This window comes from Astyanax mexicanus, chromosome 21 (genome assembly GCF_023375975.1).
Source record: "Astyanax mexicanus isolate ESR-SI-001 chromosome 21, AstMex3_surface, whole genome shotgun sequence".
In the NCBI taxonomy this organism is placed as follows: domain Eukaryota; kingdom Metazoa; phylum Chordata; class Actinopteri; order Characiformes; family Acestrorhamphidae; genus Astyanax; species Astyanax mexicanus.
In genome coordinates, this window is record NC_064428.1 from 23,092,516 (window position 1) to 23,107,319 (window position 14,804).

Here is a 14,804-nt window from a genome sequence, read left to right on the forward strand (position 1 = left end):
AGTTTAACACGTTAAAGATTTGATTTTGTATAGAAATTTAAATGAACAGTAAATACAGTAAATGTCTTAATGTTGAAGCAGCACGTCAAATGAGCCATATTCTTCAAAGGAACACAACTGTTGCAAGAGTTCGGGTCTCAGGAGGTTAAATAAAAAACGTATCCAGATCATCACATACCTCTTGGTCCTTTGGGACCAGGATATCCCATCTCTCCTTTCTGGCCGGGTCGACCTGGTGGTCCAACAAGGCCGTGGTCTTTAAGGGAAGTGATTAAAGTGTTTGATTTAGGTTACATGTGTTTTACTTTATGTCTACTTTATGTGTTAAAGCAGCACTTTAAATCAGCCATATTACTCAAAGGAGCACAAGTATGGTTTCTACTTTTGTTTTGCACTCAGACAAAACATGCTGCCGTGATCAGGCACAAAATAAATGTTTTGAACATTTACTAATTGTGACTTCCTTGAGTTGTATTGAAATATAAAACTAAAGTCCTCATATGTGGACAGTTTTCTCAGAACTGACATCATTTAAAATGCTATTTTTTTGCTTTTACACTAATCAGGTGCCAATTAGCCCAAATAGCAAAGAGAAATAAAAAAATGCATGCCCTGCAAGAGTTCAGGTCTTAGGAGGTTAAAGAAAACATCATGTTGTTGATGCTGCAGAGCAGCTCATCACCTCCAGACTGATCTAGTCCTGGGAATGCAGTTTGCTAAGCAAAGCAGGCCTCGTTACCATGTTTTTTTTTGCGCGAGTGTCCACAGAAGCTTAAACTCAACACACGATGAAGCAAAAGACAGAAGAGCACTAAGGATCTGCACTAGCCTAAAAGCTAATGCTAGTCTTGCAAAATCTGATATGTAATTATGTGAGGTAGTTACTGCTCACCTCTAATGAAGTTAATGATCTCAGTCATGTTGCTGTAGGGTCTGAATGGCTCCTGGGAACGGTGGGCATCTTCATTAGCCACATCCCTCAACATCAAACCATGAGCTGCAAAAAAAAAAAAAAAAAAAACACAATGTGTTTTTATAACCATCATACATTTTATAACCATCATACAGGTACCGTCATCTTATTAAGAACATTTTATATCAACTCACATTTGAGGTAGTTCACCACTTCTGCTGCAATACTGGGGTAGTCCAGAGGTTCATCTTTAACAGAACAGAAAATGTTGTTATTTACATACAGAACAGCTGCTCTCTATTACTGCTCTGATTATCATTCCGCATAACATAACATAACATGAAAAATTATAATGTTTTTATCATCACACTGTGAAAACAAAAATGTTACAAAAGTTCTATCCGGACAGGATTAGTTTCTAAGTGGGTCCTGGTGTAATTTTCTTTTTTATTGGGGGTCCTCTGTGAATTTATTCCCACGCGTAACTACCACGTACGTGAGAAAATTACAGGCTGAATTACCTACTATTTTTCGCTGAACTCCGTGGTCCTCTATTAATTTTATTCCCGTCCGGATGAGTTTTGTGTCCTTGCGTTTAGTAAAATAGCTATTTGTCCATTGACACGCACTGTAAAAACACTTTAGGCACGCGTTTCCACGGAGATGCACTTAAACACAACAGTAAGTGGAAATGGAGGAGCTACTGAACACTATGTCATGTGACTGAGAAAGCCCAAAAACTCACTGGTCCTGCTGTTTTTTTTCTTGCACTCCTGATTCAAGTGTTTTATCACTGAGTAAAAGTGTGAAATATTTTTCACAGACGTCCCCCTGAGAAACTAATCCCGTCCGGATAGGGCTAAAGCTTCTGAATAATGAGGTTTTTAGGTAATACAAATGTTGCAACAGCTGTTTTATAAATTGACTTTTGATGTTATTTGAAAGTAAGTCTGCTATTGCTATTATTTTTATACACTACTGTATAACACTGCAACTACCTGTATCACTCGACTTCCACACTTGTTAAAACTTTAAACCATTAAAAACTTGTAAATGTAAATTAAATGATATGAAATCATGTGTTTTAAAGGAAATATTACATTACCACACACTGTGAGGAAAGCATAATTTTTTTATTATTAACAGAAATAAAAAAAAAAAAACATATATATCCCCTCAAGCAAGACCAGCCTCCTGTCTGTTTGAATAGACAGAGACCAAAATACTCTAAACTGAAGCTCTAATTACAATTTTACCAAAATATTTTGAGAAATATTTATAAAATCTGAGAAAAATCTCATCAATAGTTTGTAACGTTTGGCTCAGTGAGGCAGGTGGTTCCCCACCAGTACACAGACTCTTCTTCAATCTCAGCACAAACAGCAAGCTGATTCGCTCTTTATTTTTATTTGCTAATTAGCAGGACTTTGTCACATTCATACTGCTGTCTGTCTCCTCATTAATAAAGTAACATGCATGAGAAACATAAAATGTTAGACAAAAAGTTAGATGTTCTGAACGTCAGTTCTGTTATATGAATATTTCTGTTGTAAACTGTTAGCTAGATTAAAGTTTTTTAAACCCAACAAATGCTCCCTCTAACTTGCAGAAACATGCAACATGTACTTACTCTTCAGATACTGCTGTAGTTCAGCTCGGAGAGGGTCTTGCTGTGCGTTTTCAGCATAGGACACCAGCCCTCTCGCAATGCCAGGAGGTCCTTGTGGCCCTGGGGGTCCAGGAGGTCCAGGTGGTCCTTTAAAGCCAGCAACTGCAGGTCCAGAAGAATGATTAAGACCACTGTTGCTTGTTACTTAAGGAGGTTACAAATGAGCTGCAGTGAGTAATTGTATACAGTATGTTCTCCTGCACCCGGCCAACATGATCATGTGGGGGTCACACTCACATGGGTGGAACATGGGTTCCAAGAAGACACGGACTTAGGTTTGGGTTTGTATGTGTGTTTTTACTGGAAATCAGATGGGTTTCTCGAATGGGCCTAATCATTATAACCCACCACTGATATCCAAAGAACTTTCTGCCTCCCAGTTCATCTACTCATACAGGAATGTAGAAAATGAAGAAATCCAACTAATTCAAAAACTACTTACTTTCCATGTATCTTTGGATTTCTTCCAAACTGAAAGTGCCAGTATAAGGAACTGGGCCTGGGGGTCCAGGAGGTCCTGGGAAGCCAGCAGGGCCTGGAGGACCTGGGGGCCCTGCAGGTCCCAGAAGACCTCTGTACTCTGAGTCTGTAATCAAGAAGAAAATAATTTTATTAAATTTCAGTCGTAATTTTCTTTTACTGATTACACTGAAATTAATGTCTAAGGGATTATTTAGAAGTATGTACTTCAGAGATGTACCTGAGACCTATTCCCTATGTACTGCATTAATTTTGTAATGGTGCACTTCTTAGTGCAATGCAACAATCCCACAATGCACGGAAATATACATATAGTGTAAAAAAGGTACCTAATCAGATATAGAAAGATAGAACACTATCTTTAGTGGGGATTAATACTGTGGATTAATAAAGCCTTTTTAAATCTCATGTTCAACTTTTTCTCGATTTAGGGGACATGGCAAAAACAATCGTTAACTAAAGCTAAAAAATAATCATCAGATTAGTCGACTAGCAAAGTAAAAAATTAGTTGCAGCCCTATTTGATTTATACCAAATTCTACAGGAGTGGGCAGCATAAACAGTATATTGCATGCTCTTAAATGTCTGCATGCCCATACTTGCAGACCACTGGTGTAGGCTATAAAACACTGTGAAGTTTATATCGTTTAAAAATATAGGGTTTCTTACTTTGCAGAAGAAGAGAGAGATCACTGTAAGTTGGTCCGGGAAGTCCAGGAGGGCCGGGTGGGCCTGGGGGTCCAGACTGTCTAAGGATACCCTGCTCTGAAAAAATAGAAATGCAAAGTCTCTTCAGCCTTTAGATTGACTGAAGCATGTTCATCTAATTTCTGGCATTACATTATTCAGTCATCACTGTAATTAAATTTCAATTAAATTAAGAACCAAATGTAAGTTTACCATTCATCAGATTAAGAACTCTTCCAGCCACTTCCTGAGGGTTTAGTGCATAACCTCCTGGTAGACCTGGAGCTCCAGGGGGTCCTGGGGGTCCAACTAGATACCGCCTCACCTCCTCCCCTGAGGCACAGTGCAGAGAATGTTTCTTTAATCATAAAGTCAGATGATCGGCAGAGTAATGATTCAACAGAAACTGCTGCTACTGAGTAAAGGCTAAAGTATATTACATTTTGTCATATTAAAAGCAAGCGCAATAATAAGTAGATGAACTGCAGTACAATTTTAATGCCTTACAGGCTGCCTTTTGCAACCATAAACCTGTTTTAAATGCTGAAAAACCTTGGCATAGGGCTAGATGAAAAATGTGCTTTTAAGCACCATATTAACAAGCTTTTAAGTAAGCTAAGCCACAATAAAGCATGCTTCCCAATGCACACAAGAAAAAATACTTTTTTATGTCTTATTTTATATCTTATATACCTTTTTTGTTCTTTAACAATCAATTCTCTATGTATTGGCTCAGCTACATTGTATGAGGGCCATCCTCAATGTACTCAGAGTTTAAATAAAAGTTGGTTGACTGAGCTGAGGATAAAACAACCAAGATGTTATGAACTAAATAAGATAAAACTTCAAAGACTCACTCTGGATGTAATTGATAACACGGTCAGCCAAGTCAGCATCAGAGACACTTCCCGGTGGTCCAGGAGGCCCAGGAGGACCAGCCAAGTACTGCCTAATACCATCATCTTCAGAAAACAAAACAGACAAACATCAGTGCTTCATACAATCTTAGTTATGCTGCATTAAATGATTCATATTGTAGAAAAAATGAAGCAACATCATGCAGTTTATACACTGAAAAGCCACACTGGGGTGGGCAATATGGTGATGTAATAATATCAAACTATTTTAGGCAATGTGACAAAACATTTATTTTTTAATTAATTTCAAGTATATACTCCTGCAACAAAGTAAATATAAACACGTTTTATTTAGTAAAAAAATAACAGTTTTATACATTCAGTAGAAACAAAGTCTATTTTGCAAACAGTAACTTGTATAAAATAAAATTTTGTATAAAATAAATATAAAGTACATACATATAAATTGTGACCAAATAATTAAAAATAAATACAGTACATTGCCAAACAAATGCATATTTTGATATCATGTTATGGAGTTTTTTTTATTGCGTCAAACATGCTTGCAATATTACTGGGCAAGATACGATATGGCAAACCCCTAATGGACACACCATATTGCCAGTATAATACTGGCCAGTGTTCAGCCTCACTCACAAGATAACACCTTACAACGTACACAGGTTTACAAGTCCAGAAGCTGCCCCTGTCCATATATCGAAAGGCGCAGTACCAAAAAATTTAAATCGATTTAACTAAAGGTATAAAGAAATGAATGAAAAATTAATCACATAAAAGACTGTTTCATAAACCCACACAAAAGCTAAAGTGGAAAAAACTAAGAACAAATGTAAGATATCCTTTCACACATCAAGGCTCTTGGTGGAATATTTAGTGATCCAATACATTTGTTAATCTATACTACATTATATAAGAAAAATATATTCTCACTTCTGAGGAGGTCAGAAAGCTGCTGATTTGGTGAGCTGGAGCCATCACCTGGAGGTCCTGGAGGTCCAGGAGGCCCAGGTGGACCTGGTGCTCCAGGTGAACTTCTGCCTCCACCTAATTATAGCAAAATAGATACAGAGAGATACACAATATTTATGACACAGCATAGAAGTGAATAAATAAAGGTTCAGCTGTTTCTGCTTACCATAAGAATATCCTGGGATGCCAGGGGCTCCTGGAACACCAGCATCACCTAAAATCAATAAATCATTAAAAATCTATCACTGAAAATGTTAAATAGCGTTATTTGTGGAATAGAAGAATAGAATTTAAGAATCACTGCATTTGGATGTAGAAAACTTTAAAAACTGAAGACGTTTAGATATGATATCTATAATAAAGTCAAAGCAGATGATTTTAAAATGATTAAAAAATTTTAGAAATATTGAGAATTGTATATACGCAAATACACTACCTGGCCAAATAAAATGTTTCCACAAGCTTCTGAAATGTCACAACATCTATTTCTGTTCAGACTTGTCTCTCCACATGGTCATTTAACAAATGAGAAGCTACACACTGCATCAGTTAGGATTAAATAACTTGTTGCCAGCTAAAACATAATTACCCATGCAGTAATTATCCAATGGGAGGCTGTTATATATTGGTTTATTAAATTTAGGTAGTGACCTTACTTTGTCAGGCAGTGTATATTTTAACATGTGAATAATAATAATAATAATAATAATAATAATAATAATAATAATAATAATAATAATAATGTTCTGTCTTTAAATTATATGACACCGGTCATACCTTTTGGACCTTCTGGTCCCATGGGTCCTTGTGGGCCTGGTGGACCTTCTGGACCCCTTTGTCCTGGGGATTCCGTTTACAATTTATAATAATAATATAGTATTAGTATTTGTTTTCTACAGTATTTAAAACATGGATTAAACTGAATATAAATAACTTTTATTGAGTATTTTTTTCTTACCCACTCCAGGTTCTCCTGGTAATCCAGGATGGCCTGGATCTCCTACAGCAACAGAAAACAGAAAATAATTTATTAACATTAAAACAAAACTTAATATAACAATTCAAAACGTTTAAAATATACATATATTTTTAGGAAAAAAATAAGAAATTACATACCTGGAAATCCTATAAAAAAGTGAAAAACAAACAGTAAAAAAGAATGCCTTTTTTCAGCATGTTCCGTTAATAATAGTCTGATAATTTGTCATTTTAAATAAATAAAATTTATAATTATTTCGATTTTCATAGGATTTTGTCCCTCGAGAAAGAATCTAAGCTGATTTATATACTTAATAATAAACTACAATAACATATTCATACTGTCATGATTATATGTGCAAAGAAAATATATATATAGAAGATGTTTTGTATATACCTGGAGGTCCAGGAGGTCCAGCGGGTCCTGGTGGTCCTGCAAAGAAAGTTTCTGTTGGAGAATTAAAACACACACTTAAGACTAATGAAACTTAATCAAAATATGTATTTCTTGACAAATCCATAACAAATATATTATATCTATTGACATAATATGAGCTACCTGAGTTGGGCACAAAGCTTCCTGGTTCACCTTTATCACCAGGTGGACCAGGCTGACCAACACCTGGGTACCAAAAAATAAGAAAATGAATTAGAAAAAAAAACATAATATTGATACCACAAGGGTTTATGGGTATCTACTGCTGAACCATAGCTGGCTTATGCTAAATCAATTCTCTATTTATTTACCTGGTTTTCCAGGAGGTCCTGGTGGGCCTTCTTTTCCTTCACCTTCAAAACCAAATTAAATTGCAACATGTCTATTGGATATTCTTATTTATAGTAAAAAAAAACATGATACAGCAACAGTCACATGTTAAGATAAGAAACACTAATTTACCTGGTTTTCCTGGTTCTCCAGGAGGTCCTGCGGGTCCAGGTGGTCCAGGGGGTCCAGGGGGACCAGCGACAGGCTCTGTTCAAAACAGGTTATCTAATGTCAGATTAAAGTGACTTAATACAGAATCGAGTATCTTAGCCTAGCACCTTTCTAATTAATATACAATGTATTTACAGCTCTGGAAAAAAATAAAAGACCACTTAAAAATTATGAGTTTTTTTTTTTATTTTACCAAATTGAAAACCCCTGGAATATAATCAAGAGGAAGATGGATGATCACAAGCCATCAAACCAAGCTGAACTGCTTGAATTTTTGCACCAGGAGTGGCATAAAGTTATCCACAAGCAGTGTGTAAGACTGGTGGAGCAACATTTCTGAACTCTTAAAACTTTATGAATATAAACTAGTTTTCGTTGCATTAGATAGATAAATAGCAAAATCAGAGAAACTGATTCAGAAACAGATGTGGTCTCTTAATTGTTTTCCAGAGCTGAATTTATATTTGCCAAGCTACAAATGTCTACATGTAATATACTAAAATAAACAACAATGTAAAGTTTTATCTGATCTATCTATGGTAATAAAACATTTTATTTAATATAAAAGTAAAGTCATACTCTCAGATTTGTTTGTTTCAACAGTTTTGACCGAGACACCAGGCTCTCCATCATCTCCTTTGTCGCCCCTGTCACCCTTTGGCCCTGTAAGACAGCTCACGTCAATACAATAAAATACATTGAATGCTATGTTATACTGTACTAGATATGCATTTGTTAAAGGAAATAACAGTGCTTGCAAAAAAAATACAAGTGAAATATAAAAAGAAAATAAAACAGGTGTAGGCTTTGTTAAGTCATGTTGTATTAACCAAGTTTCTTTCACCTATAAAATCCTGTAAATCTAGTGCTCTACAGAACTTAAATCTAATTGCTAAACTGGATTGGAATATTTATTGTTTTACCTGGTGTTCCAGGAAGGCCTGCAGGGCCGATGGGACCTGTGAAGAGAGAATGAACTCTTAAAAATACAACAAAAATGTTATTCATTTCTCATTTTGCATTTAAAAAATGCTTACTTTTGTAAAAAATGTATGCCCTTTTTATGTTAACAACAAGGTTGTCATGATACCTACCAGACAGTCCGGGTGGTCCGGCAGGGCCTGGAGACCCAGGAGGTCCAGGAGGCCCAGGAATGGCCACAGTGTTGGAAGCAGAGCCTATCAAATAAAAAGAGATGTAAAGAGATATAAAAATTATCACAGAAAGAACACAACATAAGCCCCTCCTAGGGTTAGCAAACCTAGAGTCAGTCTTAGGGGCAGTTTTCCAGATGGGGATTAAGCCTAATCTTGGACTATGCAGTATTTTGAATGGAGATTTTCCAATCTTTGAAATAAAAATACGACTAGTCTATGGCTAGGCTTAATCCCTGTCCAGAAAACTGCCACTTAAAGTAACAGTTTAGTCAAATATACTAAAGTCAAAATGATTTGAATCAGTCAATCACAGCCAACCACATTGCAGGGTCGGAATTAACAGTGGTATAATATATAATAGTATATATAATATATTCATTCACATCTAATACATTCAAGTAAAAAGCAACAGCAGCAATTTTTAAATTATAATTTAAAAAAGGTGTAGCATGTGTTGTCAAGCTATAACCACATTATTACAGTGTTGCTACATTTGTATTACTTTTTGTGTTATTAAAATCATATTACATTGATGTACTTAGAGAGATTATGTAGTAATGATTTTGTATTGGGAGGGACAGAGCAAAAGGGAGACTGAACATTAGCACAGTGGCAGTAAAGAACTGGTAGTAATTCAAAAATTCAATTAATTTACCATAGGTTTTTTAATTGTGAATTTAGCCTGGGTTGTCAAGCTGAGATTTTCAGTGATGTTATAAATATAGACTTAAAGTCAGAGAAATGCTCACCTGCACTGATAACCCTTCCAGGTTCACCCGGTTCACCTGCATGAGAATTTTAAAGTTATGTTAAGCTATGTTATGTTACATATGGGTAACTGAAGGGCAGCATCTACTTATGTTAGTCATAACTTACATACCGTACACCTTTATAATCATAATCATATTTGTGTAAACATCCCATACCTGTTTGATAACCTAAGCAAAAGGAATTGAAGGAGCACTGAGTGTTCTGGCATGTTACCTTTAGCTCCAGGCTGACCCGGTGTTCCTGGCAAACCTGGCAGATTAAAAAAAGATCATTATTTGCAGCTAACACACTTTTTACATCAGACCATACAATCAGATTATACAACTGATAAAGAAAAATAAAACCTACCTGGTGGTCCTGGAAGCCCTGGAGACCCTAAAAATAGTCCATGTAAATGAAGCATTTATCAGTAATGTAAGCAGAAGTGCCTTCGTATTATCACTATGCACTAATCTTAAAAAATAATTACAGATACAAAGCTGTTTATCGAATTATTATAATTAGCCTACCTGGTGTTCCTGCATCTCCAGGAGCCCCAGCTGGGCCACGTGCACCTGGCAACCCAACTGCCCCCTGATCGCCTTAAATTTGTTGAAAGAAAAAAATAAACATTTAGAAGTGTTTTTATATGCTTTTAATCATCTAATTATATTCAGAGTTTTTTTTCGCAGATTAAACTTTAGAATTACGTCACATATTTCTATGATTTTATTATATTAAGTGCATGTAAAAGCAATCGTTAAAATCCAAAAAATAAATATGGTGGAAGAGTTTTGCTTCTTTCAAACATACCTCTTGAGCCTTTCTCACCATCTGGCCCAGGGGAACCTGTAAAATTAAAATAATGCATTCATAATGAAATGCAAATTGTGGTGATGGCATTAAAACAACATATACATTGTATACATTGTATTTTTTGCACCATAAGGTATACTTAAAATCCTTAATTTTAAGGATTGCCGTGCACCTTATGTATGAATTTACCAGTCAGGTTGTAAGGAGCAGTAAAGCCACTCTGCTGAAGTACAGAGTTATACAGGTTTCAGTTTAGTTCTCCAGCACAGAGGCTGGAGTAACATTAGCATTAGCTGCTAACCACTATTTCCCCGTTCAAAGGTGAGTGTTATCGGCCTGTAGTCTGTAACCAATAGACCAGAAAATAGACATTGATTGAAACTGCGCCTTATTATCCAGTGCGCTTTATAGTGCAAAAACTTGATAATAAATACTGGTGTAGGCTAATCAGTGATGTATTTAACTTCAGAGTAAAGTCACTTCAAATTTTGATCATTTGTCTTTTAACATTTACCTGCTGATCCTTTAGGTCCTTTCTCTCCAGGTGGTCCTGCGGGTCCAATCTGTCCTGGCTCTCCTGCAAACACAAAAGTGATACAACTGTGACGAGTGAAGCACAGTAAGTACAACTCAGCAGAAAATATATGGTAAGTTTGCTAAGTGAGTTTGCTAACTAACATCATTAAAATAAGGTACAATTCCTCCCCTTGCTTTAAACACCATTTAGGTGTTCAGTAATGTCTAGTACACTTGCTTGTATAGTTTTAGACACTGTATGTTGATGTTATCTACATTGTACAAAAATGCTACTAAATGACAACTGCTACTAATATTTAAGCTATTTGAGTTGTGTTCATTTATGTAGGTAACAGTGTGCCATATAATGTTATAATTTAAAAGATAGGACATCTTACCAGTAGCACCACGGGGTCCTTTCTCTCCTTGATCACCTGTTGTGTAGAATAAAACAGACATGTATAACAACCAATGTTATGAGATTATCATCAACATTGTTGTTTTAATAAATGTTTGAAAGCATGTTCTGACCTTTAGCTCCAGGAGGCCCTGCAGGACCTCTCTCTCCTGAAACAGAAACAATATTAGTAAGAGTTTTTTTTTTTAAATTGACTTCATGCATATACAGAAGGCATATAGTTCAATGGCTGCTACTAAAACAATTATGATTATTCATAATTCATACTTGCCTTTTGGTCCAGGATCTCCAGCATCTCCACGGAATCCTTGAGGACCAGGAGCTCCTGGAATTCCTGCACTACCTGGGGAACCCACTTCACCTGATGTGACACATGACTGATTATAAGGCTTGATATACTGTAACTGTCATTTATGTGCTTTCTATTCAAATGAGATAACAATTTGATTTTTTCAATTGTTCTTTCCACTTTATTAAAATTTCATGATAAATGAATCAACAAATGTGAAAATAGTAGTTTTTAAGACACAGTACATACACAGTAAATAAAAAGTAGATTTAACACATGATTAATATATTCACATTTAGATTTAACACATGATTACAATCTTCCAAAAATCACACCAGACATAAAAGTCATACCTCTGGGTCCCATAAGCCCAGGTGGTCCTGCAGGTCCAGGTGCTCCAGGATCTCCAGGAGACCCTAAAGGACAAGAATTAGTAAATTTGCACAATTAGTTGCATTAGTTGCATTTGCAGGAAATGAGAAATGGCTAAAATAACAAAAAAAAGATGCTGAGCTTTCAGACCTCAAATGATGCAAATAAAACAAGTTAATATTCATAAAGTTTTAGTTTTAGTTTAGTACAGAGTTCAGAAATCAGTATTTGGTGGAATAACCCTTGTTTTTAATCACAGTTTTCATGCATCTTGGCATGCTTTCCTCCACCAGTCTTACACACTGCTTTTTGATAACTTTATGCCTTTATGGTAAAATGGTGGCAGACCTAAATGTCCATGTAGCAATTATAAACACTGTGGAGTTAAGACCATCAACTGATCTCACCTTTATCTCCTTTCTCTCCAGCTCCTGGAGGGCCTGGTTCTCCTCTAGGGCCTGTTGGCCCTTCACGACCCCTCTGTCCTGGTGGACCATCATGGCCTGGCTCACCTGGTTTGAAACACATGCGTCTGTATGAAGATATATTTTAAAAAGATGGACCTTTTCAAGAGTCAGTCTGTAAATTCTGGGGATTTAGAGATCTCTCTGTGGTGAGAGTTGTAATTGCAAAGAGCATACAGAAAAAAAATTAAATGCAGGCAAATGTAAATAAATAGCTGGGTGTGAAATTCTCTGTTTTTGAGTATGAAACAAACCTACCAGACCACTATGACTTAAGAATGAACATATTAGACATTGCAAGGATGGTTTGCCAGGACACTTACACCATTAATTAGAACATTTTGTCCCCTCCCAACTCAGTAATAATACTGTTTTTAATTTAAAAGAAAAAAGTTTTAGGGACTGCTGCTTTAACCACAATAAACTTTTTTACAAACAAAATAAATAACTTTACCTGCACTTCCTTTAGGTCCTCTGGGGCCTTCTTGTCCTGCATGACCAGGAGGGCCAGGAGGACCTGATAGAAAGATGTTTATTAAGCATTAAAACAAAAACACAACGCATAAAACCATAGATTTTCTTTATTTATCATGTGGGTTGCCTGTTTAGAACACACATTACCTGGCAGTCCAGGAAATCCTGCATCACCTGATAAACAAACAAAAAAGATTATTAATATGAAATAGATTAGTTTGATCACCAGTGTCCATTATAACTGACTGAGTTCTCTTTAAACATTTCAGCTTTTTTCAGTCATAATTATACTTAAAGCAACAGTCTGTAGTTTTTGGGGATCTCACCACTGTGGTGAGAATATGTTTTCACCCACTAACTGCACTAAGCGCTAGCTCTTTTGCCGTCCAGAGGTGAGTATTATCGGACTGTATCCTGCTGCTAACCCTTGCTAGCACTGCTGGAGCAGCATTAGCATTAGCATCTAACCTCGCTAGCTCTTTCGTCGTTTAGAGGCGAGTATATCGGACTGTAGCCTGCGTGTTTACCATGTTAAAACAAGCTATGTGGGACGAACTGCTAGCTAATATTTCCCTGGCTTACCGGAACACTGTTCCTCAGTGTAGCACTGTTAGGCAGCATTAGCCGCTAACCGCTAGTGCCAGCCTTAGTGTTGGAGAAATTCAGCTTACTGTAAATAAACTAAAGCACTTTACTCATCCAAATAAACAGTTTTCAGGAGAGAAATGGTTGTAGATTAACATCCAGCACTAGTGTGACTTTAAAAGAAAGTCTTTTTTTATTACAGTTTTGTTTACTTAGCTTAGCTTTACTAAACTGCTAAAGTTAGCTACCCCCCTCCCCCACCACCACCACCCAGTGGTGACATCTGCTGAATTATAAGTTCCTTATAGTGTCTCTTAAAATGCACCTTATATCCAACAAACCTACCAGGCCACTCTGTTTTCAGAATGAATATATAAGATGTTGCAGAGATGGCAGTACCAGGACACTGATACCATTAATTACAATATCTTCTCCATTGCCAACTCAAAAATACTACTGCTTTCAATTTTAAATAAAAAAATGTAATGAACTCTTGCTTCAAACCAAAATAATAGTGAAATATTACAAAAACACAATGCAAACATGTACATATATTAAGTACTTTTACCACTGTTCTCTCGAAGGTTAGATATAAAAATGAACATATTTAAAAAGAATTAATAGTGATTGATTCAGTTCTGTTGTGTCTGTGTTGTGAACAGTTTGTTAAACAATCTACCTTTAACTCCTGGGGCTCCAGGGTCACCTGAGAATGAAAGGAAACCAGCACAGGAAAAAAGTGAAACATAGTAGTAGAGACTTTAGTCTTATAGTTACCTGCTACATAATTCACTTTTTAAAAGTATAACTTTTATTACATTTTAATATTGTTATTTCAAACTGTAGGTATGTACTGTGGCTCATTAATGTGCAGTTAATGATGTTACAAAAGTTCTGCAGGTGCTCACCCTTCTGTCCAGGCTCTCCTCTTTCTCCTCTGAGTGAAGTTGCCAGTGTAGCTACGTAGATGATAAAGAAAGATGGAAGAAGAATGGATGAATAAAATTATGAATTACAAGCTTACAAAGTCAACCAGTCGACCGGCCACCTTTCATGGTGTGCTGGATGTGGAGTATAAGAAGTGTTAAATGAGGGAATAAATTAATGAATCAAAAACATGAATTACTCATTTACATAAATATAAATAATACAATTGCAGTATCACAATATTTCAATTATTCAAGTTTTCCCCAATATATTTTATTACATTTCCCTGTACCTTTGTTCTCTAGATAATCAAATTGTAATGTTAAAAGTATTAATTAGCCCCTAGATTTTTTTATTCAGTTAGTAACCCTAACACAGAAAATATGGTATATTGGTATAAATTACCAATAAAAAACAATTGGTTTAGAATAAAAATAAAAACAAATGTATGAAAATTGATTCAAAAATTTAAAACAGTAGTGAGTATTATTTCTCTGTGCATTATTGTATTTTAAACAAGGTCAG

At 35.8% G+C, this 14,804-nt stretch overlaps 2 protein-coding genes across 3 annotated transcripts in view; one reads left to right on the plus strand and one right to left on the minus strand.

Annotated features, from left to right (window-relative positions):
- Nucleotides 1-14,804, plus strand: part of zgc:175214 (RING-H2_RNF24_like domain-containing protein) — a 172,695-nt gene that overhangs the window by 79,124 nt on the left and 78,767 nt on the right. The window lies entirely within an intron of this gene.
- col17a1a (collagen, type XVII, alpha 1a) overlaps nucleotides 1-14,804 on the minus strand; it is a 44,175-nt gene that overhangs the window by 1,921 nt on the left and 27,450 nt on the right. Inside the window, exons 19-52 of the mRNA XM_049469845.1 lie at nucleotides 14,261-14,311; nucleotides 14,032-14,058; nucleotides 12,915-12,941; nucleotides 12,748-12,810; nucleotides 12,237-12,341; nucleotides 11,811-11,873; nucleotides 11,440-11,529; nucleotides 11,282-11,317; nucleotides 11,149-11,184; nucleotides 10,749-10,811; nucleotides 10,232-10,267; nucleotides 9,949-10,020; nucleotides 9,788-9,814; nucleotides 9,653-9,688; nucleotides 9,418-9,453; nucleotides 8,606-8,689; nucleotides 8,435-8,470; nucleotides 8,091-8,174; nucleotides 7,473-7,547; nucleotides 7,322-7,363; nucleotides 7,134-7,196; nucleotides 6,972-7,022; nucleotides 6,554-6,596; nucleotides 6,374-6,444; nucleotides 5,763-5,810; nucleotides 5,558-5,671; nucleotides 4,607-4,711; nucleotides 3,963-4,082; nucleotides 3,732-3,827; nucleotides 3,025-3,168; nucleotides 2,544-2,684; nucleotides 1,108-1,161; nucleotides 893-997; nucleotides 179-256 (exon numbers count right to left, since the gene is read on the minus strand). Coding sequence (XP_049325802.1) covers nucleotides 179-256; nucleotides 893-997; nucleotides 1,108-1,161; nucleotides 2,544-2,684; nucleotides 3,025-3,168; nucleotides 3,732-3,827; nucleotides 3,963-4,082; nucleotides 4,607-4,711; nucleotides 5,558-5,671; nucleotides 5,763-5,810; nucleotides 6,374-6,444; nucleotides 6,554-6,596; nucleotides 6,972-7,022; nucleotides 7,134-7,196; nucleotides 7,322-7,363; nucleotides 7,473-7,547; nucleotides 8,091-8,174; nucleotides 8,435-8,470; nucleotides 8,606-8,689; nucleotides 9,418-9,453; nucleotides 9,653-9,688; nucleotides 9,788-9,814; nucleotides 9,949-10,020; nucleotides 10,232-10,267; nucleotides 10,749-10,811; nucleotides 11,149-11,184; nucleotides 11,282-11,317; nucleotides 11,440-11,529; nucleotides 11,811-11,873; nucleotides 12,237-12,341; nucleotides 12,748-12,810; nucleotides 12,915-12,941; nucleotides 14,032-14,058; nucleotides 14,261-14,311 — 2,322 coding nt within the window. The remainder of the gene's footprint in view (nucleotides 1-178; nucleotides 257-892; nucleotides 998-1,107; nucleotides 1,162-2,543; nucleotides 2,685-3,024; nucleotides 3,169-3,731; nucleotides 3,828-3,962; nucleotides 4,083-4,606; nucleotides 4,712-5,557; nucleotides 5,672-5,762; nucleotides 5,811-6,373; nucleotides 6,445-6,553; nucleotides 6,597-6,971; nucleotides 7,023-7,133; nucleotides 7,197-7,321; nucleotides 7,364-7,472; nucleotides 7,548-8,090; nucleotides 8,175-8,434; nucleotides 8,471-8,605; nucleotides 8,690-9,417; nucleotides 9,454-9,652; nucleotides 9,689-9,787; nucleotides 9,815-9,948; nucleotides 10,021-10,231; nucleotides 10,268-10,748; nucleotides 10,812-11,148; nucleotides 11,185-11,281; nucleotides 11,318-11,439; nucleotides 11,530-11,810; nucleotides 11,874-12,236; nucleotides 12,342-12,747; nucleotides 12,811-12,914; nucleotides 12,942-14,031; nucleotides 14,059-14,260; nucleotides 14,312-14,804) is intronic.